At 40.8% G+C, this 27,391-nt stretch overlaps 1 protein-coding gene and 1 long non-coding RNA gene across 11 annotated transcripts in view; one reads left to right on the top strand and one right to left on the bottom strand.

The window, feature by feature from the left end:
• Window positions 1–2,123: 2,123 nt before the first annotated feature.
• ANKFN1 (ankyrin repeat and fibronectin type III domain containing 1) overlaps window positions 2,124–27,391 on the bottom strand; it is a 293,015-nt gene continuing 267,747 nt past the window's right edge. Inside the window, exons 18-20 of one of the 2 annotated variants that reach the window (XM_038547805.1) lie at window positions 24,627–24,793; window positions 18,339–18,552; window positions 2,124–2,920 (exon numbers count right to left, since the gene is read on the bottom strand). In XM_038547805.1, the coding sequence (XP_038403733.1) occupies window positions 2,124–2,920; window positions 18,339–18,552; window positions 24,627–24,793 (1,178 nt within the window). Of the gene's footprint in view, window positions 2,921–14,532; window positions 14,706–18,338; window positions 18,553–24,626; window positions 24,794–27,391 lie in introns of those variants that run through there. The other variant, XM_038547804.1, reaches the window with a different exon arrangement.
• On the top strand, window positions 2,584–24,842 carry LOC119873302. Of its 9 annotated transcripts, none has more exons than XR_005364557.1 (7): window positions 2,584–2,810; window positions 4,041–4,065; window positions 4,986–5,101; window positions 6,209–6,322; window positions 11,286–11,499; window positions 23,876–24,039; window positions 24,610–24,842. It is a non-coding gene; the product is annotated as an uncharacterized LOC119873302 (long non-coding RNA). The 9 variants fall into 9 exon arrangements; XR_005364553.1 differs by having other exon boundaries at window positions 3,985–4,065; XR_005364551.1 differs by having other exon boundaries at window positions 3,981–4,065.

Below are 27,391 nucleotides of genomic sequence, written 5' to 3'. Positions count from 1 at the left end.
ATTGTAGGGGAGTCATGTGGTATGTAATTTTAAATGACATTTCTTTCAAATTTGCTTTTTAATTAACTTAGCTTACATGTTGATTACGTGAAATTTGTATTTCCTGGCAACAAGGAGCTCTGTGATAATGGAAATCTGTTAGGTAAAGGTTGAAAAAAGAAGTTGAATTTGGAATTAAAAGATATTTTACAAACTAGGTAAGTAGCCTATAGGCAACCAAAAGTTGGCTAGGTATGCATCGATTCCCAATGGGCCAGGCTACTGTAAAGGGAATGGTTGTGGGTTGTGACCCTAACTCTGAGACTAAACTAGCTCTGTGACCTTGAGCAAATTACTTAACCTCTCTAGGCTTTAACTGCCTCATCTATGGTCCTTTCTAGCTCTAACACTCCGTTTACATAGGGTTCACTCAGAACAGAAGAAAACTGCATTTTAAAATTCTTGCAATCATAGAAAAGCAGCCACAGTGATTCTGCTCAAGATTCTTTGTTTGGGGTTGGGGGTGATGGTGAAGGTGGTGGTTACTGAGTATAAAATCTCTTAAAAAAATAAAGATTGAGCTCTGGGCCTTAGTTTTCTAATGACCATAGGCCATGGGCCAAATCTCTACCTTTCCGCCAGGGTAATTATTTATGTTTAAATCAAATGTTTTAAAAATGGAAGGGATCGGAATAACATTGTGAACAGGGGACTTTGTATGAACTCCCATGAGGAGGAATGGTAGAACTGTGAGGACAGGGGTAGGGCCCATAAAGAGCAATATTTAACCAAAATGCCTGTGAAGCAGAAAAGGACCATTTAGAATATCAGTAAACTGAATGAGTCCTGGCTCCAGGAAATGAGAGAAGGCTCAGACCTTTTTTGAATATGCAGTGTGATTTCTCTTTGATTTGGGTTTCTCATTTGTGAGAAAGTCAGGTGGGAGGCACTGAGACCAAAGCATGATTTTCAGGTGTCACAAGGCACAGTCTTGGAAGCATCGACAGGGACTTCTAAGGAAAGATTTTCCTTGAGGCCAGTGGTCTAGCTGATCCAAGGGCAAAACCGGACTTTGGAAGGCGGGAATTGAAAAGGATAATCTGTGCTGTAACTTGTGTTGTAGGAGTGAGTAGATGTGCCAGTGAGGCTGTAAGGACTTCATCAACTGCTGGCCATATCTGCAGGGCACCGTCTGGATCAATGACATTCCATCACCAAAGAATCCAAGCAGATCCACTATCATTTTCAGAGACAAAGCCCCATGGACTTTACTTAGGATTGTAGAGGAAATGCATTTTTGCCCATCTCTCTCTCTTTGCTCCTTGTTTTGTCTTTAATCCAGGTTTTCATGTAATTCAGCTATCTCCTTGCACTCTGAATAATAGAAGACCCATTTTTCACGCTTGAATGGGAGCTGAGTGTGAAGGAAGGGCTGCTTTGGGTCCTGTTTCACCTTTGCAGGACAAAGCCGGAAGCAAAGCATCCTCTACTTTTGCTTCTGGTGGTTTCCACACAGCACTAAGTGAAGAAAGGTCCTGCCTACTTCGTCTTATGGGTGCTGATGAATGAATTGGATTTGGTGACCAGCTGAGAACCCTGCACTTTGGAATGCCTTGGCGTAGCTGACTGGGAACCTAGAACAAGTCCCCTTGACCTTGTGTCCCGAAGACACAACCTGGGCTTCTTTCCCTTAAACTCTTTTAGGGGTTTGTAACGGAAGGAAAAAACAAGGCTAATCTTATTTTCCTCTCTAGAACTCCTCCTCATCCATCACAAATTCATGAAACAGCCCTGAACCCAAAGGTCAAGTTACAGAGCCGGCTGCGGAACTGGGGGTGGCTCTTCAGGTTGCCCTGCCTCAGCCACACGTGAGTTGTGCCCAACCCACAGCAGGTTGGCGGGTTTGAACCCTTGTGTCTACGACTCCGTGTTGACACAAAAGCTCTTCTATGCCCTGAACGGGGAAGAACACTGGCCAACTCTCACCTCCGACCAACTCTATCCTAAGAAAAAAAAAAGAAAAAAAAAAAAAAAAGGTGGGGGGGGGGGTACCTTGAACCTGTAACTTTTGGAGTTTTAACATTCAAACTATTTGAAAAGGGATGGGGACACAATGGGGGCGGGCGAAGGAACGGAGGCTGTCCCTAAAGCATGCTGCTGAGTATCTCCGACACCGGCGAGGTGGTCGGACCCTCGGGGCTCATGTCGCGGCCCGTGGGGCTGGGCAGGCCCGAGGGGCCTCCGGGGGGCGGGCTCAAGGCGGCCCAGGGCTTTGCGTCCACCAGGGCGGCGGGGTAGGGCTCCACGTAGATGCGGCGCACGGCGGGCCTCGGGTCCTGGAGGCGGCTCTTCCCGTCCTCTGGGAGGCTTGCGGTGTGGGCCAGAACCAGGCTGCGGGGCCCGTCGGGGGCAGGTCCCAGACGCTCGGCCTCCGGGGGCTCCCGGGTCAGGCCGCAGGCCCGGGGTGGATGCTGAGTGTAAACGCCCTCGCACAGCGACAGCGACTGCGTCTCGCTGCGCATGCGCAGCCAGCGATGGTGGCGGCTGAAGCCTCCGCAGTGCTGGTGCTTGGGCGGCTTCCGCTTTCCCAGGAAACCCAGCGGCGGCCGCGAGCCCGGCGCCATTTTGGCGTGGTTCTTGGACGGGAAGCCTGAGAGGCTCAGGCTGTGGAGGACCTCGGCGCACGAGTGGTCGGGATCCGGCCCCGGGACCCGGGCCTGGGGCTCCTGGCCCGGCCCCTGGGGACTCTTCACGTCGTGCACCTGCAGGACGTCGGGGGCGCTGCCACTTAGGCCGCTTAGCGCTTGCTGGGCGATGTCGTGTGAGGACAGGTACACCAGGTCCAGGTCTCTGGGGCTCAGAGCGTCACTGGAGTCGTAGTCGCTGTCGGTGGGGAGGAAGACCTCTGAGCAGCCTTCTTCATCAGAGCAGGGCTGTGAATCTGCAAAGCCAGACACCCCGGTTAGAAAAGAGAGAAAACTCCTAGTCGGGGCCTGCTTCGTGGAGGTAGGATCCTGTGCCTAGAAGGGCCCTGCGCTTCAGGTCACGGTCTCTCCACCTCCGGAAGGTAGTCCTCATTTTCGAACAAGAGGCCACACATTTTGGTTTTGCACAGGGCTCTGTAAATTTTTTTTTAAGATTTTTATTCATTCATTCATTCATTCATTCATGAGACACACACACACACACACACACACACACACACACAGAGAGAGAGAGAGAGAGGCAGAGACACAGGCAGAGGGAGAAGCAGGCTCCATGCAGGAAGCCTGACGTGGGACTCGATCCCGGGTCTCCAGGATCACACCCTGGGCCGAAGGCGGAGCCAAACCGTTGAGCCACCCGGGCTGTCTGGGCTCTGTAAATTCTGTAGTGGGTCCTGTCCTTTGCTGAGCCTAAGAGATAGGAAGGGTCCAACCTGGACAGTGGCAGAGGGGAGTGTGTCCTAGTTCCCCATATGCACTTTTATTATTGGCTGGGCATGTGTAGAGAGGATTAAATAGGAAAGCTGAATGTTAACTCATTTATTCATTCCCTATCCTTATTTTAGAGATGATTTTTTTTTTTTTTTTTGCATTTGATAAAAGTAGCAGGACCGTAAAAGGGGGAAGGGAGAAGAGTATCACTATGGGGACTGAAGTCCCGTTAACTGGGTTTCATATCCTAGCTATCCTCCATCTACTTGTTCTGTGATCTTGAGAAAGTGACTTAAATTCTTTGAGCTTTAGTTTTCTTCTCTGTAAACTGGGGATGATAATAGAACTTCTTACCCGGGATGACTGTAAAATAGAAATCGATTATGTTGATAAACATTTACCCCAGTTGTCAGGTGTTTAAAAAGAAGAAGAAAAAAAGCCAAAGGAAAAACAAAGACAGTAGTAAAATGAGAGGCAAAAATAAGCCTAAAGTGCATACTGTAGTGACCATAAGTGAGTCACAAGTTTAGTTCTATAGATATTAGTCATTTAATGCAGTTGTTTATATATTTTTCTCCCTCTCAGTCAGGTTGTACATTTCTGTAGGGCAAGGACTGTCTTAAAAATCTTTTGAATTTCCCACAGAACTCAAGCCCAAAGTACATATTTGGTAAGTATTTGCTAATTTTGAAAACATGCAAGTACTCTTAAAAAGGAAAAACAGCTAGGAGTGCCTAGGTGGCAGAGTCTGTCAAGCAATGGATCTTGGTTTCTCCTGAAGCAGTGATAACAGGCTTGTGAGGTGGAGCTCCGAGTTGGAGTCCGTGCTTAGCACTAAGTCTGCTCAAGAGTCTCTCCCTCTGCTCCTCCCAGTCCTGCTCTCTTTCTCTCTCAAATAAATGAAATTTAAAAAGAAAAAGAAGAATTGCTAATCTACAAATCAGGCAATCTCAATACAAAAAAAAAAAAATCTCCATAAGACTTTTAAATGGGATTTAGTAAAGTGAAGCTTAAAGTCATCTGGAAGAAAAAAATTCATGACAACAGCCAACATTTTTTTTTAAAAGATACAATAGGGAGGGGCCTCATTTACCAGATATCAAAAAATACTTCAGAGTTTTGATAACTAAAACTTTGTAGTATTGAAATGGACAGATGGATCTGTAGAACAGAAAAGTAAGGTCCACAAATAGTGCTAATTCTGTGTGGTCATTTAGATAACAATTTTTCTTTTAAAGATGTTATTTATTCATGAGACACACAGACAGAGAGAGGCAGAGACATAGGCAGAGGGAGAAGCACGCTCCCTATAGGGAGCCTGATGTGGAACTTGATCCCAGGACCCTGGGATCACGATCTGAGCCAAAGGCAGACATTTAACCACTGAGCCACTCAGGTGCTCCAAAGATAACATTTCAAAGTAGGGAAATGAATAGATTAGGATATAGTATTGGGACAATTAGTTATCCCTTTAGCAAAATAATTAGAGAAAATCCTACCTCATGGCATATGTAAAAATAAATTTTGTGTAGTTTAAATGTAACAGACAAACCCTACAAGTAACAGAAGACATTATGTTTGTGATTTTAGGGTGGCATTGTCTTTGTGAGCAAGACAAAATCCTAGAAGTCAGAGAAGTGACAAATTTGACTGCATCACAGTTTAATACTTTGTAAATCAAATGATACTATAAACGAAGCAAAAAGGTAAGTGATAGATTGGAAGAAAACAGTAATACTATGTATAACAAAAGATTAATAACCAGAATATATAAAGAACTTCTGTAAATCCATAAGAAGACAAGCAAATGAGAAGATGATAATCAGGTCTTCAAAGAATAATTAAGACAAATGGCTAATAAACATAATAAAGATGTTCAACATAGACTATAATCACTAATTAGGTGGTAATTGGGAAATGCATATTGAAATAACAAGATATGTTTTTGCCCATCAGATTTGCTAAAAATAAAAAGAGTGATAATCTCATGTGTTGGTGATGTGTGGGGAATCAGGAACGTTCATAGAATGATGGTGGGAATATAAACTAGCACAGCTCTTCAGATAGTGTTTTGGTAGACTGTATTAGAAACGCATATTTCATTTGTCCCAGCAAGTCCTTTTTTAGATATCTGTGTTTGAAAAATTGCCACTCTGTGTACGGAGGCGTTTACAAGTTGTTTACTGCAATATGATTTATAATAGTGAAAACAAGAAAGAATCCTGTGGCTGAGACGTGTGAAAGGAAGACTTAGAGGCACCAAAGTAATAAGAAAAGAGAAATCTCTTGAGAAAAGAAAAATACTTTACTTGCAAAGTTCTGCAAGCGAGTCCAAATTCAGGACTGGCTTGCTGATTGAAAAATATAACAGGTATTTAAAGTAAAAACCGACAGGATTACAAGGTTATAGTTACTTTGTTCATGGTGGAAAATCAGACATGATTATCATAAGAATATTGCAGACTTAAGGGAAAACTTTTGTTTTGTAAGGAGTCAGTAATTTACACAAACAGGATTAAGATTTCTTCTATTTTAGGAAGTAGAACCAGATGTAATTCTCCCCACTGTACCTCCCCCCACCCTTATTTTTTGCTTGTTTGTTTATTTCAGGGTCGGCGTGAAGTGCTTCTTTTCTTTCTCTTTTTCCTGACTATGGAAGATGATGTGTGTGCTTACTAATTGGCAGGGCATGATTTCAGTTTTGTTCTCTCACTTCTGGTTGCTACTCAGTATTTATTATCCTTTTTTGGTTATGAATCTTAAATTTTCTTTGAGACAACAATGCACTCATGTAAAAGATTACATTTTTTCAGCTTCCCTTGCAGCTAGGATGCTCATATAACTAAGTTCTGGCCAGCGAGTTAGAACTGAAAGTATTGTATGAAACTTCTGGAAGACTGCATAAAGGGATCTGGCTTATCTTGGAGGTAGGCCACTTTTGTTTGTTTCTCTTTCCTTTTCAGTTGCCTATAACAGGATGTGTTGGCTAGGCTCATGAGGCAACCTTGGGGAAAAAAGCCATAAGCTAGAGTGGTGGAGCTGAAAAATGGAGCAGGGAGTGTGAGGACCATGGAATCCACATACTAATAATGAATTGTCTACCTCTGGGCTTCCTTCATGTGAGAGAAATAAAGTATCTTTTTCACGATACTCTTTTTTTTTGTGTCTTTTGTGACACGGATCCAAACTTAATCCTAACAGATGCACACCTAAATGTCTGTTATTAGGAGAATGGTTTAAGAATCTGGACACATCTGTATTATGGAACATTGTCCAGCAGCTACAAAGAATGAGATCAACCCATATATTGTTCTTTAATGTCTATCGAAAAGGACTCCCTTTTCTACTTTTCTGGGTTCTACTCATCTGTTCAGAGTTTCCCTCAAACGTAGCCTTAAGGAAAAATTCCCCAACTGTTCCAGAAAAAAATCACTCACTTGTCTGTACTTTTCTAACACTTCTTGCTTCTATTATCCTTTGGCACTTAGTCTGTATAGACTTGTATCATTAGTTGTCTTTTTTAATGCAAACATAACATCCTGGATTCCTGGTTATATCAGAGCCCTCTTAGGGAAAATATATTTAATTCATCCATTCATTTCAATAATGAAGATTCTGTTTTGCTTGAGTTCCTGCTCTAACAGAACCACTGTACTTGATGTCCAAGTAAATATAAAATTAATAAGAAGTGATCTGTCTCCAGGAAGTTTACTGTACTAATGGAAGTATAGGGCATGTATACATCTATGAGACTGGAAGAACATAGATTTTGTAAGAGGAGTTTAGCAAATATGATGCAGGTTTATAGGAAAGAGATCACCTTTCATTGATACAGGACTGATAAAATATTATCTCTTATTTATTTGTTCCCTCATTCATCTCTGTTCTCTCTCTAAGGTTTTTTAAAGATTTTATTTATTTATTCATGATAGACACAGAGACACAGGCAGAGGGAGAAGCAGGCTCCCTGAGGGGAGCCCGATGTAGGACTCCATCCCAGGACCTTGGGATCACAACTTGAGCCAAAGGCAGATGCTCAACCACTGAGCCATCCAGGTGCCCCTGTACTCTATGTTAATTTATTTCTGCATCCACTTTAAAAAAGAGATTTAGGCAGTTATTAATAATAAATATGCAAATGATGAGAGGATTAGGAATCAGAGAGGAAGTAGAAACAGTACCAGTGGTCTTATTTGACTATAATATGGGAACAGGAAAGAATCTTGGGAAAATGAGGCTACAAAAGTAAGATGTCATTGATTGCACTCTAAAGAATTTATCCTAGGAAAATTAAGACTATTTTCATGCAGGACTTGTACATGAATGTTCATAGCAATTTTATTTGTATTAGCCCCAAACAGGAAACTATCCAGATGTCATTCAGTGGATGAATTGTTAAACTCTGGTACGTCCATACTATGGAATACTACTTACCAATAAAAAGAGTTCCATTTATATAGACATGAAGAGTAGATGGTGGTAGCAGGGGTAGTGATGGGGGAGATGAATGAGGCAATAAAGGGAAAACAGAGTTTTGTGGTGGTGGTACAGTTGAGTATTTTGGTTATGGTGGTGATTACCCAAGGCTACACATATGATACAACTGCATAGAGCTATACAGGTAAGCCTGAGTGCTTGTGTATGCACACATACACACATGCATGCACAAGAATGTATGTAACGAGGGAAATCTGGATAAGCTCTGTGGATTGTACCAGCTTCTCAGTTGTGATATTGTATAAGAGCTGTGTAAGTTGTTGACATTGGGGAGGTTGGGGGAAGGATACATGTAAATTCCTGTACATTTCTTTGCAACTTACTATTTCTCTAATTATTTTAAAATAAATGGTTAAAGAGGGAATTTGATTTTTTAAAAGGTAGGGTGGAGCCAGAAGAGAATAGTGAATTCTAGATAAGGAGTTTGTGCCTAATTTTGTACCCAATAGGTAGTGTCTTCAAAATTTTGAAGAAGTAATTGATGAATTGAGAGCTGTGATTTAGAATAATTCTGTAGCAGGTAGGATATAAGATGAACTGGATGAGGAGGAAACAGACAGCAGGGAGGCCAACCAGGAGGCTAAGGTCCACGCTGTGTTTCTTTTAAATATTTATCTTTTTCAGGTTGTAGGGCTGTGCAAGAGTGATGGTTAATGTGGAGGAAAATAGAAATCCAGGAATGTTTCTCATTCAAAGATGTTTATTAAGCACGTGTTTCATGCTAGGCAGATATGGCATCTGCTTTTAAGTAGCTCATAGAGAATGGATTAAAACAAATAAGTAAAAAAATACATAAGATTAATTTCAGGTAGTGCAAAGTTCTATGAAGAAAATGAAATTGGGCTTCAGCTAAAGAGTGACTTGGGAGGAAGGTTCTTTTGCTAACATAGCCAGGGGAGGAATCCCTGTAGAGAAGGGAGTCTAGGTGAGACCTTGTTGGTCAGAAGGAACCAGCTATGTGAAAGTTTGAGGGAAAAGTGTTACAGACAACTTGGAGTATAAAGGTCCTGAAGTGACTTCCAGGTTTCAAGGTTTAGTATCTGAATGGTGGTATCTGCATTAAACTAGAGGAGTTAAATGCAGCAGGGTTAGGCAGTGGATTTGGGCTGGGTTGGGCAGTGGAAGAGGTGGTAAAGTTAGTTTGGGATGGATTGAGCTTGAGGGATTGACCAAAATATCCTGGAGGAGATGGAATGAGAGCCTGGTGGGTTGTAAGGCTGAAGGAAGATGTTTATGGGCAGAGGAGGAACCACTGGAGAGGGAACTGTTGAAGATAAAGAGTGGTAGGCTGATGGGCATAACAGGAAGGGGTGATTACTTATGAACACCAGGCTGGCATTAGTTTTTAGTAAAAAAAGATGGGAAGGGCATGAAGTAGGGAAGAAGATATAAAAAGATTTTTAGGTTAGGAGAGAATTGGATAAAGGCTGGGGTGAATGACTTTAATAATCTTAAAACAAGTTTTAGCACTTTTCCTCATCTTTTGTGAGAAAAATTGGGCGTTGCCAATAATAGGATCTCAGAACTATGGGTTATTTTGGTGATGGCAGCAATAGCTGCCATCGGTGTGATGAGGAAGAGAGGTTAAAGATTTGAAATCGGGTTGTTATAAGATCCAAAGAATTGACTTTATTTGAGCTTCCTTCCTATCTGATCAGTGTTGTCTATTCACTGTCCACATGTATTCCTTTGCGTCCACACTAGAAATAACAATACCTGATATTTCTTAGTCCTTACTGTGGGCCAGTCATTATGCTAAGTAGTCTAGGTCCTTTATCCTATTTAATGCTTATAACAATTCCCATTTTGCAGATAAGACTATTAAAGCTTACTCTTACTAAGTTTTCTAATTCATATATAGCTGGTAAGTAGCAGGATAGGAGCTCACATGCAGATTTGTCTCACTTCAAAGACCTGCCATACTGCTATTCACTTTAGCATTTTCATGGCTTTCCATGGAAGCTTCCTGTGGTCTGGGACCTGGTTCATCTACTGTACTTTGTGCAGAACCCACACAGAGTTATATTAACTAAACTATTAGTAATAGTAATAGATGTTGGTGCTGCTAGAGAAACATGTTAGGTTTTATATGAATTTATTGTGGCTGCTATAGCAAATCACCACACACTGGGTGGTTTATTTATTTATTTATTTTTTAAAGACTTTATTTATTTATTCAGAGACAGAGAGAGAGAGAGGCAGAGACACAGGCAGAGGGAGAAGCAGGCTCCATGCAGAGAGCCCGACGTGGGACTTGATCCAGGGTCTCCAGGATCACGCCCCAGGCTGCAGGCGGCACTAAACCGCTGCGCCACCGGGGCTACCCTGGGTGGTTTAAAATTACAGAAATGTGGGCAGCCCGGGTGGCTCAGGGGTTTAGCGCTGCCTGCAGCCCAGGGTGTGATCCTGGAGACCTTGGATCAAGTCCCATGTCGGGCTCCCTGCATGAAGCCTGCTTCTCCCTCTGCCTGTGTCTCTGCCTCTCTCTCTCTCTCTTTCTCTCTCTCTCTCTCTCTCTGTGTGTGTCTCATGAATGAATGAATAAATAATTAAAAAATAAATAAAACTATTAAAAAATAAAAATAAAATTACAGAAATGTATTTTCTCATAGCTCTGGAAGCCAGAAGTCTGAAATAAAGGTGTCAGTAGGGCTGCACACCTTCTGGAAGCTCTGTGGAGGAGTACTTTCTTGCCACTTCCAGCTTCTGGTGGCTGTCAGCATTGTCTGTGGTGGCATCACTCAAGTATCTGCTTTTGTCTTCACATGGACTCTCTTCTGTATCTGATAAGGACATTTGTCATTGGATTTAGGGCTCACCCTGATAATCCAGAATGATCTCATCTCAAGATCCTTAATTATATCTGCAAAGACCCTTTTTCCAAATAAGGTCACATCACGGTCATGGGGGGTAGGACATGGACATACCGTTTTAGGGTTAGCATTCAATCCCTTAGAAGTCTGACAGTAAAAATGACTAACTACAAGCAACTGCTGAGGAGTTTGTGATACTTTCTTCCTCTTTCCATCCCACAGTCAGATCAAGCACTTTGCAAGAGCAGTTTGTACTTTGACCTCTCAGCATACAAATAGTGAGCATTTATTATTTGCAGGAGACTAAGGAGTATATGAAAGTGTGCTTTCAAAGGTCTGACCTCCTAATTTCAAAGGGGAATCATATTTTAAGACTCTCAGGAAGTACCTTAGCACAGGTACTAAGTTTCCCCAGGTAAACTTAGTTGCTTAGTTCTCTTGCTTCTTACGGCATTTTATTTATATCTCTGTTACTGAATTCATCAAGGTTTATTATAAACTGTTCATTTTCATGTTTATCTCCATTATTGGACTATGAACTCTAAAGGGCATGCACTATGTCTTGTTTATCTTTGCTCAGTAAATGTTGAAGAAGTAAGTCAGTGAAGGAATGAACCAAGCAATGGAGTCAAGCAATGGGACATGGAGAATCTTCTGTATTTTCCAGATCATCTAATCTGAACATGGATATATGAGTGGACCATGAGGACCTCCTAACAAGACTGTGACTTAATCATCATTGTGTTGTTAGCCTCTTGTGCTGTTTCTCTGTTGCATACAAAGCTCTCAGTAAAGTATGTTGAATTGATTGAAACTAAAACAAATACTGAAATCTGGGAGCATAAAGAATTATGAGATTTGATTGCTTCTTAAAAACAATAGGGAAGGCAGCCTCGAAGGAGCTAATTTACTTAATCTGCCTTAGAAATTCCTAAAAACAATCACCTAAATCATTTTGCTTTATATCTGGTGATATAAGAGTCAGCCTAATTGTAGCAGAAAGGAAAACAAACCTGGGCTGAAGTCCTGTCTTGCTTCTTACTGTATATATGATCTTGAGCAAATCACTTAGCCCCTCTGAACCATTCTTCCTCTATGGCCTATAGGTAATTATATTGCCTATCTCCATAGGTGCTGTGATATTTAAATTACGTTGTTAGAAATACTTAAGTGCTATTCTGCCCTTAAATATTTAGAGAATAATTAGAAAACATATTGAGAGGTGACTCATTAAAATACAAACCAGTAATCAGATGGACTTCAAGATTTTGCTGTGAGAATACTATTGATAAAAAAGGAGAACAGTAATCTCTTCTGTGGTGGCTCGTGCTGGTGATGTTCTAGTTCAGTCTGTATTTCCCAACCTAGATTAGCAATGAATTAGTAAACGATATAATTTCTTTACCATAGCTCCTAGGAGCAAGGGAGATAGGAGACAAATTAAAAGAAGAGCTAGTTATAACTGTCATAACCCAAGGAGAGGAAAATACGCTGGGTATGGCGTGGTAAATATTAATGTTGTAGGTTCAGGGACCCACAATTGGGAAACACTGTTCTAGTGGGAATTTAAATACTTGACTTCCATGGTGGTTGTATTATTTATTATAAGATTAGTGGAACCTATTGCTTAGAGTGGGATACCCCTCCCAGAACAAGCTGGGAAAATCTCCAGGATGCCAGCCAGGGCACTGAGGAGAGTTTCCAGGGACTTAGGCCACTGCCACTCCCTCCCTTCCTGGAAAAGAATGCAAAGTGCAGCTTCCATCCCCAGATCCAGGCCATATGCTCCATTAAGCATTGTAGGCACCTTGCCCAGTTGTTATTTTAATAAACCTGGTTGTGCTCCTCAATTTCCCTTAGAGGGCCCACTGGGCAGGCATTGGTAGAACCTTGCATTTCCCCTCTGACTGACCCAGGAGTTGTTTGATGAAAGTTCTGCCCATAGTATTAGTGCTGGCTTAGGAAGCTTGGCTTTCTTGCCATTGTAATGGGTGTTGCAACTCCTGGCCTCTGTGGATCAGGCCAACAACAGCAGAATAGAGTTGATGTGGATTTTGAGGTTGTTATGTGGAGATGACATTTCAGGAAAGAATAATTAATTTAAAGCTATTGCTTTTCTCTTAAAGGCAGGGGGCATGGCAGGACAGAAAGAAATAAAAAGCAGTATTTGCCCTAAAAAAAAAAAATCTACCTTCACCTTTTTAATGTATCACTGCCCAAATTTGTATTTTTTTGTGTGTTTCACTGAATCTGTTTCCAGTGTGTTTGAGTAGAATTTAAATAATTTATAAATGAAGAATTTAAATAAATCTCTCATCAGGCCTTCGGTAGAACCTCATCGGTTTGTTCACCTTCTGATTTCCCAAGAGAAATAACATCTTCAGATTCCTGTTGATTTTTGAACTGTTTAGTTTACACTATAGTGTTTTTAATATCATCTGGGAAAAGGTTACCAGGAAGATTTACATTTGGAAGATCAGAATAATCTTCAGATGCATCTGAAGGAAACAACATCCCCCTCCCCTCTGTTGCCTCACCCATGCGTCACTAGGAGAAATAGCAGTATCGGAAAAAAAAATTGCTGCTGCCTGTGACCACTATACCCACAGAAAAGGAGTGGGAGAGAAAATACCCATGTGATGGACCAAATCGTTCCACCCCCTGCCTTGAGTTGCCTTTTCTAGGAGCCAACTTTCCCCCCTTGGGTCCTTGGGAGATGCTTAATTTTAATTGACTCAGAGGAGTTCTACTTTGTGTTTGAAAACCATACGGAAATGGGAAGTTAAGTTAAAGAGTTCCACTCCCCCTCCTCTGCCCCCCAACACACGCGCACATACACACAGACAAATCCAAGGTACTCAACAGCCTTAAAACAGAATCTTGGGCTGGCAGGTTTGTGATAGACTCTGGACTTAAAGCAGGCTTCTCAGAAGTTAGGTGAACCCTACCCACACAGAATGGATTTGTATGGCAAACTGCTCTGTGAGCAACTCACTGGGGATGTTCCTCTAAATTGGATTTTTTTTCCTCTGCATAAATGGTTTCCAAATAAAAGTAGCCACACTGTACAGAGGACAGAGTATGCAGGAGCAGATTTCATTGCTCTGAAATGCTTTTGCTTTTGTGAGGGGATTGGACCACTCAATGTTTCTCTCAGGTCTCAGCAATTTCCCTGTCACTGGGTTCCATTTTTCATTTGCTTCCCTTCACGTCTTTGTGTTTCACAGCTCATGGAATCTTGGCTTCAGAGAAATAAATGGACCCAAGAGAGAGTTATATTTTAAGGAACAGAATGATGATCGCTCACATTTTAGATTAATAATAAAATCCAAATGTAATTGGCCAGATCCTCCCAGTAGAGAGTGTGTATAACCCGTCATCCGGCCAATATGAGAGTTTGGCATTTCTGTGGCACAGGAGAGGCCACCCTCATACAGCCAAGGGGGACTTCCTTAGGACCCTGTAGCCAAGAGAACATTAAACACTGGGAAAGTTCTGTGAGCAGAGAGGGTAGGCAAGGGCTATGAAGGTGGAAGTAGAATCGAAGAGTTGTTGTAGACTTATGTAAATTGTGGAACAACAGAGGGAATGTCTATCCTGCTTTTAAAAAATGTTCTTTCAACCCTTGACCTCTCTAGCTACTGCCCTCCCTTCACTCTTTCATAGCCAAGATTTTGAAGAGTATATCCTTACTAGTTCTATTCCTTTACCTCCCATTTACTCCTTGATCTACTTCTGTTCAGTTTCTATCTCCTTTGCCTTCATAAACTATCATTTAGATTATGGATCACTTCCTTGTTGAAAATAAACAAAACAACCCAATAGCAACTTTTCAGTTTTATTTAACCTCTCACCATCATTTGACATGCTTTAATTTCTGTGACACTACTCTTGTTTTTTATCTTCTTCCTCTGGTTGTTCCTTCTTGGTCTAAGCAGTCTTGCTGTCCATCCCATGGGGATCTTTCCAGATTCTTCTCTCCTTACTTTAACTGCTCTCTCTAGGGAATGTCAAGCATTTTTTATTTAAGATTATTTATTTATTTATTTATTTATTTATTTATTTATTTATTTATTTATTTATTTATTTCACGAGAGACAGAGAGAGAGGCAGAGACACAGGCAGAGGGAGAAGCAGGCTCCGCGCAGGGAGCCTGACGTGGGACTCCATCCCGGGACTCCAGGATCACACCCTGGGCTGAAGGCGGTGCTAAACTGCTGAGCCACCTGGGCTGCCCAATGTCAAGCATTTTTGTAGCTGTATCATTTCATATGTCAATAATTTTTTTTTAAAGATTTTATTTATTCATTCATGAGAGACACAGAGAGAGGCAGAGACACAGACAGCAGGAGAAGCAGGCTCCCTGTGGGGAGCCTGATGTGGGAACACGATCCCTGGACTCAGGATCATACCCTGAGCCGAAGGCAGACGCCCAACCGCTGAGCCACCCAGGCATCCCCATGTGTCAGTAATTCTTAAATCTGTATTATTAGTCCAGTTCTGTTTCCTGAGCTCCAGACCCCATAATCCTTTTTTTCTCCTGGATGTTTTTGTGAGGAATGTCCTAAAACTAATTCAAATTCAACATGCCCAGCCATCCAAGCTTGTCTGTTCTCTGGTCTAACCTTTTTTTGGTAAATGGCATCATGACATCCAGAGACATTCAAGCCAGAAAACTTGGTATCCCTCTATGACTAACTTCATAATGGATCTCCCTGCTTCCAGTATTGTCCTACTATGGTCTCTTCATACAACAGCCAGATTTGATTTTCAGATCATATCAATCCTTGCATAAAAGTTTCTAATGGCTTTCCATCACAAATAGAATAAAGTTCAAACTACTTACCTTAGCCTTGCCTGATCTGGCCCCTGCCTTTCTCTCTACCCTCTCTCACCTCTAGCCCCTTATTCACTCTGCTCCAATGACTTTGGCTTTCTTTTCATCCCTCACCCACTTAAGGGCCTATTGTTTTATTGCTTGGAATATTCTAACTCCAGATCTTTGCATTACAGGCTCCTTTTTCTGTGGTTGGTTCAAATGTAACCTTCACAGATAAGTCTCTTGTGATCATTCTAGTGAATTCAGCACTCTCCCTGTTCATCTTGATTCCTGTTTTGTATTATACATTAGAATATTTACTATCTGAAATTATCTTGTTTGTTTTCAATGTTACTTTTTCTAGAATGTAAGCTCTGTGGAAGTGGAAACTTTGTTTTGTTTATCGCTACCCTGTTCCCTCAGGGAGTGCCTGGAACACAGTGGATAACCAATAAATATATAAATATATATATTTTTTTTTAATGAAAAGAAAAAGGCTGAACAGTGTCCTTGGATCCTGAGTTCAGCCAGGCTGCTTAGAGTTCCCTGAACTACAGTACAACTGCACAATCTGCTTCCTTTGCTATAATGCTCTCCTTTCTTTTTTGGCTCAACTCCTGCTTATCCTTTTGTACTTTGTCACCCCCTCCAGGAAGCTCTCTTTGATCTTAGAGTTTACGGTTAACACATCCAGAAGACTCCATTAGCACCCTATGCATATCCTCACCATAGCACATCTGCAATTACCATGAAATTTTGTTAATATATCTGTCTCCCCCACTAGACTAGCTTATGGCTGGGATGGTATTTTATTTGTATGCCCAGCTCAGTGGCAGTCTACAAAAATACACTTGAGAAGTTCTACTCAAAGAATTCTTTAAAAAATTATTTGGCAAATCATAGAATACTTTGGTAACATTAGTTTTCTCTCAAGTTTTCTATTTGCCATGCTTTGATTTTTAGATATTTGAGGTTTTTGAAATATAAGAGAATGATAAGCTTACTTATAGAAAAGGTTTATATCCCCACTAAAGTTTTCTTTTAAAAAAAATACCTAATTTATTTACTTGAGAGAGATAGAGTGCATAAGCGTGCAAGTGCATAAACGGCGGGGGAGGGGGTGAGGGTGGTGAGGAGCAGAGGGAGAGGGAGAAGCAGGCTCCCTGCGGAGCAGGGGGTCAATCGCAGGGCCCTATCCCAAGACCCTGAGATCATGACCTGAGCTGAAGGCAGACGCTTAACTAACTGAGCCACCCAAGGCACCTCCCCTGCTAAAATTTTTTATAAGAGTAATAACATTAAATATGTATGGTACCTATAGTTTATTGTCTATTATAGGCCCTGCATCTCTGACATATACTGTCTTAACCACAAGTAACTTTTCAAAGTTTAGGGTCACCTGGATGGCTCAGTGGTTGAGCATCTGCCTTTGGCTCAGATCGTGATCCTCAGGTCCTGGGAACGAGTCACACGTCAGGCTCTCCTTAGGGAGCCTGCTTCTCCCTCTGCCTGTGTCTGTGCTTATGTCTCCGCTCTCCATGTCTCTCATGAATAAATAAATAAAAATCTTCAACAAAAGTTTTCAAGGTTTAGATATTATTAATTCCATTTTCTGTACATGGAAACTGAGATTCAAATGTAGTAAGCTGTTCAAGAAAGCTGTGATTTGAATCCAGGTCTCTGATTTCTTAGCCCAAGCTCTTTCTGTTACACCATGCTGCCCCCTATGGGACAAGCCCATATTTCAGAGCTGTTTATTAAAAATATTAATTATTATTATTGTAAACCTTTCAGAATTGGAGCTCTTATTAGCTATAGAGTCAAGAAAGATGTTTTGGGGAATCCCTGGGTGGCGCAGCGGTTTGGCGCCTGCCTTTGGCCCAGGGCACGATCCTGGAGACCTGGGATCGAATCCCACGTTGGGCTCCCGGTGCATGGAGCCTGCTTCTCCCTCTGCCTGTGTCTCTGCCTCTCTCTCTCTCTCTCTCTCTGTGTGACTATCATAAATAAAAAAAAAATTAAGAAAGATGTTTTGAATGCTATTAATTTAATTGACTAGTAAATGGGCACTAGTCTCAACATGTCCTTAGAGTGTTACATTGTTTTTGAGTGTCATGCTTTCTCTCAATTTATAAGCCAAAAGGTAGTTTGTAGAACTCTGTGTTAACGGAGCCATATTTTTGTTCTTAGCATTTCTGTATAAACTCAAACTCAATTCCCCAGAGTAGAGAAGGGCATCTCCTACAGCTTGTCTGTAAGTTGTCTCCTTGTTGTATCCATGATGAGTCCAACCTACTTATTTAGTCTCAGGGTCAAGATTCTAGTTTATCCAAGGTTTCTTGCTCTCCCATTTTTCACCCCAGGACAATGGTGCTTTGTCAGGTGAGAAATTTGCCCTGAACTCTTACCCAGGCTAGGACCTATTTCCTGCCTCTTTCCTGTCAGTCTATATTCTGGGTCTATTCTCCTTCCTTACTTGGTCTTGGTCAGAGTCCCTTAGCTGACTTGGCCCTCACTTGGCACTACATCAGTCCCCATTCTGCATTTCTGAAGCCCCATCCCTGCTCTGTGTCCTTTTGTATCTTGGAAACTCAGACTAGACTTGAACTAAAGCTTCTCCAGTCTTAGATAGAGTTGATTTCACGTTATTGCTCTAGTTACCTGTCCCTCTGCTGTTCTGATTTTATTCCCTCTATGCTTTTAGACTTTTAGCATTGTGCAGCATTTCCTCCTCAGTGTAAAAGAGCCTCATCAGTGGAGACCGGACCAAGAATCTAGTGACTGAAATATAGATCTTTAGATCTTATTGCTTACCACTCACTGCCTTTCTTCTGTGCGTCTCTGGGGATGGGGATGGGGATGGAAGACAGTCTATATGTGATGATGTAGAGTTGATCTTCTTCAGGTTCTGCTCATCTGAAGGGTCTATCAGCTTGGTGATGAGTAAGCCACAAACTGGTTGTTTGTATCTTGCATACTGTAGAGCATCCATGATCCATCTCATTTCACGCCAAACTTCATCTATTTGCTTTGGAATGAAATGATAGAAGACTTTTAAGTTTATTAAACAAGTGTTAAAAATGGGTAAGTTTGGGCAGCCCCAGTGGCGCAGCGGTTTAGCGCCGCCTGCAGCCCAGGGCATGATCCTGGAGTCCCGGGATCGAGTCCCACGTCAGACTCTCTGCATGGAGCCTGCTTCTCCCTCTGCCTGTGTCTCTGCCTCTCTCTCTCTGCATCTCTATGAATAAATAAATAAAATCTTTAAAAAAATGGGTAAGTTTCCTTGTGAGTCCAAGATGATGTATTTTCCACAGTACTGGTTTTGAGTAAAATATTTTCATCATAGGCTTGCTAAGGCAGAAAATACTTCTTATAATCTCTTGTGTCTTGCATATTTTTATCCAGGAGGCTATATCATTTAGTGAGAATAGTAGAAGATCTGAATTCCAGCTGGGACCCCTCCACTTTTAGCTCCGTAATAACCTTTGGCAAGTCATTTGGCCTCTTTGCGCCTCAGTTTGTGAATGTGGACAAAACCCTCCCCTTTTATACCTTACAGGACTGCTATGATGATTGGGTGAAATGATGAATTTGACAGTGCTTTGTAAAACTGCAGGGTACATTTCTCACATATGTGAAGTGTTATTAATTCTCAGCATAAGATGAAATATTCCTCAGGATATTGTGAGGAAGAGATATGATAAAGTGTACATTTCAGAATACTTGCAGGAAGAAATGTAACTGTAGTTCTTCTACATGAACTAGAGAAGCAAAGCATTACTGGAATATTTTGCTGAGCAGAGATTCTTGGACCTATTTTAATAGAAAAGAGAACTTTATATATTACATTTATTACTTTCTTAACATATAAAATAAGTGCTTCTAAAGTACAAAATAGCTTAATAGCTTATTCCTATGTAATTAAAATATCATATCCTTACACGTTTAGGGTATCCCGTTCTATATTTTTATCAGTTTGGTTTCTGGGCTACCAAAGTGATTTTAATAGTTTTTTCATTATAAAGAAATAGTCATTTCTCTGAAGTGTATTATTATAAAAGTCACTCATATTTTTGTGTCTGTCTCTGTGGATGACAGATACTCTCCCAGATCTTAATAGATACTGGCTAGTACTATTTCGACTCTCTAAGGAGGGGCTGTTAGTTATACTATATATTTTTTTTTTCTTGGGACAGTGGAGCTTGTGATAGGCTTTGCATTTTTTTTTTCACTAAGCGCCTTTGGCAAGTCATTAACTTCTTGGAACTCAACGGTAAAAAAGAAGTGGTTGGACAAGATGATGCCTAAGTTCCCTTTCAGCTCTGACACTTCATGGTTTATTTCTGAAGAACATTTGGAAAGTTGGTGGCACTCAGCTTCTAGGTAGAAGGTGTTCATTGTATGAATACTGCAAGGTTAAGATTTGATTATAGAAGTTTTAAAGATAAAGGACTGCCCAGTGTTCTATTTTGTTTTCAAAATACCTTTTTAAGGCCTTACCTGGACTTAAATAATAGTCTTTAATGAATATTCACAAACCAGGTACTCCCAACACACATAGAATAGAGTCTGAAACTGACAGTCTGCCGTGTTTAGAGTGACAGGCAAGCTAGAGTGAACTACTGTGGTCAAGAGCCATTTTCCATTGCTTTCGAGTTCTGGGTTTGGCAGAGTATTCAGGGCTGGTAATGAAAGCATCTCAGTGAGCTTTAGCCTTTGTTGGCAGTGAGTTGGGCAAGACGATCTCAGTGAAAAGGTTGTGAGGATGCAGTGAGCATTGTAGAGGGAGAGATCTAAAGTTCAAGGGGTAAAGCCAAAGTGTGAATCTAAGAGGAGACTCAGGCAAATTTTCTTGATGGGATTGTTGCTCTCTCAGCTGGCTTTTACTGGTCCTACCTCATGTAGTACTCTTGTCTCGAACTTATTTTAAAGGCAGTGTGGACAAAGTTATTTAAAATGACTGTGGACAGTTTTTAGGGTGACTAATTCTCTAGATCTCTACCGTCCAAGAGTTATTATGAGTATTATTGTGAGTAGATGAGTGCACTGTATAAGAGAGGCAGAGGAAGATTGGCAGACAGAAGAGAAGGAGGCGATGTGACCACAGAGGCAGAGACTGAAGTGATGTGGCCACAAGTCAAGGAATGCCAATAGCCACCAGAAACTGGCAGAACAAGAGAGCAGATTCTCCCCTGGAGCCTCCAGAGGGAGTATGGCCTGACCCAACACCTTGATTTCAGATTTTCAGTCTCCAGAACTGTGAAAGAATACATTTCTGTTGTTTTAAGTCACCCAGTTTGTGGTAATTTGTTTCAGCAGTCATAAGAAACTGATACAGTTATTAATAATAATATACATATTCTCTTTGGATAAGATTATTTCAGCTTTACTGCTAAGGATGGATAGTGAGATTTAGTGTATATATTTTTAAATTATTTGTATAAACAATGTTTACTTATTTTTTCTCAGTGATGAAGTGAAGTATTAGCTGAATAAAAATTTAAAACATTTGTACAGTGAGGCCTGTGGACTGAGTTTAACAGACTTAGCTAAGTAGCCCTTAAAGAAGTACAATTTTCACCCATTTTACCTTATACTGTTGATCTAAAAATAACTGACAACATAATCCCCCTGATTTTAAGGTCAAAATTCAGCTTCTAAAGACTTGCTGACACGTTTTTAAAAAGAAAGACCATGAACTCCCTAGGTCTTTTGGTTAAAAGTTCTGCATCCATTTCTCACCCTGCCCTTTAAAATTTTTGGTTTTCATCCCATAAATTACACCCTTTCTCTGTACTCAGGCAAGATAATATTTTTATTAAAATGTAAAGGTGATTGGTTTTCTCACAGCACAGTTACAAGGTGCTTGAGGGGATGATAGATTGGCTATATTTAATGAGCTGTGTTTCTATTACAGCTTAGGAGCATTTGAAGCATTACAGTATATAAATTATAGCCTAATTGCCCTTTAGGCTTTAGCAGCTCAAAATATGCCAAGCTCCAAGTCTCTACACTTTGACATTTCTGCTGTGTGTGCTGTCTATAAAACTTGTATACCTTATCTATGATTTTCTGCACCTCCCTGGTCCAGGCCCTCCCCTTTTCTGGCTGCACTCCTTGGCTTCTTTTCCTCACTGTATTTACATAGACTCTCTTACTCTTTACAATGTTTGGTTTGTGTAGTGACTTCAACACTGTCTTAGATCTGGAATCATACAAATGCTCTCATGGCTGGCAGTTGCCTCTGCAGGTTATGGAGTGTGGTGGGCTGAGCTGTGAATGCCAATGGGTGAGTGGCTGCAGCTGGTTTTCATTCTGAGTGAGAGAGATTGAGAAGCCCAACATAGATAAGAGGAGAGATGATACTGCATTATCTCTAGTCAGTGAAGTTATCATGTCGATGGAGCAAAGCAGTTCACTGAAGGCTGTGGGTACAAGGAAACCATCAGGGTTTACCCTGGCCAAGAAGTGATTTTTTGAACCCTTTGGGAATTGGCTTTTATCCAAGTCTACATGTACCTGGCTGGAAGGAGAGTATGTAGAGGGGGCTCTCAAGTTACCTGCTTTGGGAGACCAGAGCAGGCTGGAACTTTGAGGAATTGCTAGCCTGACTTGCCTTTATCCATCCCACTTAATGGTGTGAAGAAAGGGAAAAGAGAAAAAGGCAGTAGAACCCTAGGCTAGGGGGCAAGGAGTAAGAATGGGAGTAAGGGAGTAAGAACGGAGCTAGGAATTCTGAGGAGTCTGAGACTGAAAGACTGAAAAAGTTAGCTTCCTTGTTGGGTGAACATACTGGATTCAGGGGAAGGCATAAGTGGAGTAAAGCAAAAACAGAACCTAAGGCACGGGTAGAGAAGTGCTTCTCTAAAAGTATTTATGGATGTTAAAGATGTTGTGAAATATTAGAGGCAACCAGGTCCTTCAAAGTCATCTAGTCCAACCCTTTCATTTTATATATGAGAAAATTGGAGCCCTGGACATCAAATGAATTGTCCATTACTCCAAGGTCTATTGGTAGAACTCAGGACTAAAAATGTATGCTAATTGATTTGTGGTCATTGTTCTTTTTCTAATGCTCCACTGCCCATTATATTGGGTTCAAAAGATAAGCCAATCTTTCAAATTCTCATGCCTCATTCTTCCCTTCCTTACCCCTTCCTCACATTGATGTTCCACTTTTACTGGAAATGAAATAAATGCCGTAAATGTCTGAATTTTTAGATACCACATTCTCAGGTCAAGAGAGCAAGTAATTTCTTAAAAGTCTTATTTTTTTAGTCTGAGGGGTCATCTAAGATATCTCATTTACAGAATGGGAGAAGTAGTATAAGATTTGTCTGCTTACCACTTTGCAAGTATATTATAATATCTTCTTCCTGAGTAAAGAGTAAATTCCAAATATTGCATACCCATGTTTCAGAGCATTTTTCCTTCTTGTTAATGAATGAATAAATGAATATTAAATTTATTGCATACTTACTATGCACAGGCAGTGTGCTTGGTGCTTTACATGCATTATCATGTTGAATTCTCAGTAACACTATGAGCTAGTAGTATTACTACCTTCCTTATTTTACGGATCAGAAGGTTGGGATTTAGAGAAATTTATTTGCTCGAAGCTCACAGCATTCCTTGCCTAGGTAATTTTAATAGCTTCATATTTAATTTCCTGCTTTTGGTCTTCTTAAATCTGAGAATGATATACAAATTTTCTAGTGAACACAGCCAGTGAGAATGAGTGCTTACTATAAAGCAGCCAGAATGGCTATACCACTGCAAAGGACTATTCCCCAGCTTGAATTTATGCTAAATAGCTATGAGGGCCTATAACTTACTTTCTTCAAGACTTTGGCAAGGTAGGTCCCTGTTGCCTACACACTGAAGTACAAAGTTCTTACCATAGCCTTTAATAAAGCCCATGTGACCTGATCTCATTGCTCTTTCATTCTTGCCTACTTTCTCACTACATTCACGTAATTTATGCTCCAACCAAGTTTGACTACTCATCATTCCCCAAGTACTGACTGTTTTTCTGCTCTTTCTGCCTTAACTGTTTATACTTTTTCTTTGAATGCCTCTCAATTTATTTCTCCTTACTAATATAGTCTAACCTATCCCTCTAGACTGAGCTTAGATATCAGTTACATACTCTATGGCAACTTTTCTTAATACCCACAAATGTAAGTAAACTTTTACTTCTTTGTATTGACACAAATTTTTTTTGGTACTTCTCTTTTGGCACCTAACTCATTTTACAAATAGTATTTATACACATTTTTTGCCTATCCTACTGGATTTTAAACTCTTTATGGTCAGAGACTGTCTGTAATTCAACTTTGTTTTTCTTGCAGTGCCTGACATCTGGATGTTCATCAAATGTTTACCAAATTGAATTGAATATGTATAACATAGTGAAATTTATCATGGGCTATTGCTATTATACTCATTTTGTGAGATGGGTAATATAGCCAGAAAGATCATAAGATTTGTCCAAGGGACTTAGAGGCAATTTCAGGTGAGATCCAAATTGTTTTGATGACTAGTCAGTGCCCTGTCACAAGAACCTGAGGTATCATCTTAAGGCTTTTCTAGATAAGACCCTAGATTGTGAACACATTTTCTAGTCCCTGTGGCCACAGACTAAAGTGTCAGCTCTGCCAGAAAAGAGTCTGAAGCATGAGGAATCTTAGGATTTGAGTTAACATAAACTGGTGGGTCCTCATCTTCTCTTTTTATCCTAGGATATTAAGTTAATTAATACAATTTTCTTTCTATTAGAATTATCAGCGGGCTATCAGGTTGTAATAATATTCTGATTACTACTTTTTCTGGCAGTGATTTTTCTCTTCAATATGGGAAGCTACTGCTGCCTACCATAGTGACTGATGCAGGTCTTAGTAATGCTGTGATTTATATGTAGGTTTATCTTAAGCCTTTGTTTAAAAACTTGTGTTCTCCTGAACTCCACATTTTAACCTAATCAACAGGCTACTTGCATACTGTGGTCTTTAAATAAACCCAGATTGTTGTTCTTTCTCATGCTTGTTTCTTACCCCCTCCCCTCTACCCCTTCTTCCTTCTCCAGATGAAACAGACTATTACCTGAATGAAATCTAAAACTTGCTGGTGTCTTTGTTTGGCAGCTGCAACCTCGCTGTCTGAGATCGCTTCCCTCAGGGACTGTTGGGTATTCAGAGAATCCAGCTCCACAACAGCAGAAAGGCGGCAATACAGACTAATAAATTTCTCTCTGTAGCTGCAAAAATGAACTGGAAAATGGACAAGCAAAATAAAACATGTTAAGATCTGGTATCAAAATAGAGAAATTCATACCTCAGAGAAAACAAGTTGAATGAAAACATGATTTATTAATCCTATCAGTGGAAAATATTAAGCCATAAATAAATTATAAATGTGCTCTTTAGGGGCCAGTTGTCTGGCTTTAGTCAGACAGTATTCCCTTTTAAGGTTTACCAAGTCCTGGTAAGGTATGGGGAAGTGGGCTTGGCTCAAGCTGCAGTTTCTGTTCAGCTCCTAAAGTTGAGACTGTGTGTGTGTGTGTGTGTGTGTGTGTGTGTGTGTGTGTATCCTGAGAAAATAAGTGTGCTTATCACTTTAAAGAAGAAAAAAGTCAAGTAGCAATTTGAAACCTAGCTCTGATTTTCATGTCTTATTTCTAGTGTGTATCTTAAGTGTTTCTTTTCAAGGCCAAAGGCCCAGAAGATACAAGACATACTTTTCTCTGGATGTCTTTTCCTCTGGATGGAAAACTTCCCTCAGGACCTGGTAGGATGGGTTTTGATCCTTGTCCTGCCTCTACTTCCTCAGCTGCTCAGCTGCTCTAGAGGGATGGTGGATCTGATACCTTGACAGATAATTTTTTGTCTTCATCAGACTTAGCCCTTCTGCCCTCAAAAGATGATGGGCTGGAGGCCAGAGGGAACAGTCTAACCTCCATCTCCATCATGAAAGGGGGAGAGAGGGGTGTGGGACTAAGCCTCAATGCAGGTACTCTGAGGTGATCAGATTTCCTGTAATTGTCTATCTGGCTCTGATCATATAACATCAGATTCCAGTGAGATGAGGAAAGCATCCTGAATCAGACTAGTGTAGTACCAGTCTCTTGAATTTGCAGACTCACTTTCCAGGAACTTCATTTACTCTGGGTGTCTCGGACTGTACCAGTGTGTCCCATGCTTTGGAAACAGGGCTGTTATAACTCCACAAATCTGTGGAAGCATTTTTATTCTGGCTTCTTTAGTGAAAAATTCTAGGGAGAATATCTAATTACTGCCCTTGGGCCTCTTTGATATTGATTCCTGAGACCCAGACCTGGCCATTTAGGAAGCTAAAACCACACTGCCTTAAAATGGGGCATCTTGTTATCTACATCTCAGTAAGGAAGCCCCACTTCTCTGCATATTGAGAAGTTTCTGGGCACCTTGCAGTTCCAATCTTACCACTGCCTAGTTCCTTGCTTGATTTCCTCCTAAGGTGAATCTTTGGTGTGTGTGTGGGTAACCTGCTCTGTTTGTGTTTCCTCACATGGAAGTGGAAGAGAAGAGTGAGGTGAGGGCTTCTGTGGCTCATCCTTGTTCCAGTTGTACACCATTTCAAGGAGGTGTTTCTCAATTCTAGGATTGATTTTTCTCTCTGGTGTCAGATCCTTTCTTCCCACTTCTACTCTAGCACTTCTTTGCCTGACACGCAGAAGAAGTGATTTCATATAGCCTCTCAGTAAACAACAAACTATTAAGTGCCTCCCAAACCATCTACTTTGCATGCTGTTTTCCTGCTTAAAGACCTCTACAAAACTTCTTGACTTCAGGACAAAGTCAAACCTCTTATCACCATAAAGAAAGTGTCTTGTGATTTAGAATTTGAATATATCTTCAATCATATCATCCATCATGCAACCACCCTTCACCCTCCACTCAAATTAATCCTAAGCTTTGGTCAGGCTGATCTTATTATAAGTCATGTTACACTTTCATGCCTTTACACCTGCCTTTTTCTTGTCCTCAAACACCCTTCTCTACCAATATCTTCAGGTCCACCAATGTCTTCAGGTTAGCTTCTTTTGATACTTGAAGATTCAGCTTAACTGCTGCTTTCTCAGTGAAATCTTCACTGACACCTCTTCCTCTGCAGGCAGAATTAGTTTCTCTCTCTTTTGTGCTCCCAGAGCACTTGTTTCTAAATGTATAAGGACACTTAACTCTGCTTTATTATAATTATGAGTTTGTTTGACTACCTTAGTATTAGGCTGTGATTTCTCTAAGGGCAAGAACCATGTCTCCTATTTTTATTTCCTAAAAACCTGGATCATTATAGCTTCTAAGTTAATGTTTATTGACCAAACAAACAAACAAAAATGCATGCCCGGGTCTGAAGAAGGCAGATCCTTCTTCAAAGTCTCCTCTTTCCCTTCGTTCTCTCTTTTCTCTCTGTGCTCTTGATTTTCCTGTTTTGAAAGGTGTATTTCAGGTCTGTGATATTTACTGGCAGCTCTACAGGAAAGAGTCACCATTACTTTGTAGCTTACTCTTGACCCTTGTAACTCCCTGAATGTGTCTTTATGCCTTTCAAGGAGGGATTATATCCTGTTAGCACTTGACAGATGTCCTCTCTTGGCTGGAGAGTGAGGAGAGTGAAGTGTCTTACAGTCTGCCTTTACAAACCAAGTTGAGGGAAAAGAAAGAAAGAAAGAATGAAAGAGAGAAAAGAAAAAAATTAGCCTTTTTATTTCTTTCTAAAATATGAAGAGAGATTAGGAAGAGGCACTAAAGAGTTTCTTAAAAAGAAACTCTATCATTCCCATCTGAATTCTAAAACGCCTGGGTGTCCACAACTTTCTCTTGTTGTGT

This window comes from Canis lupus, chromosome 9, assembly GCF_011100685.1.
Source record: "Canis lupus familiaris isolate Mischka breed German Shepherd chromosome 9, alternate assembly UU_Cfam_GSD_1.0, whole genome shotgun sequence".
NCBI lineage: Eukaryota > Metazoa > Chordata > Mammalia > Carnivora > Canidae > Canis > Canis lupus.
The sequence above is the reverse complement of the archived record's forward strand: the minus strand, read 5'-3'. Positions and strand labels throughout refer to the sequence as shown.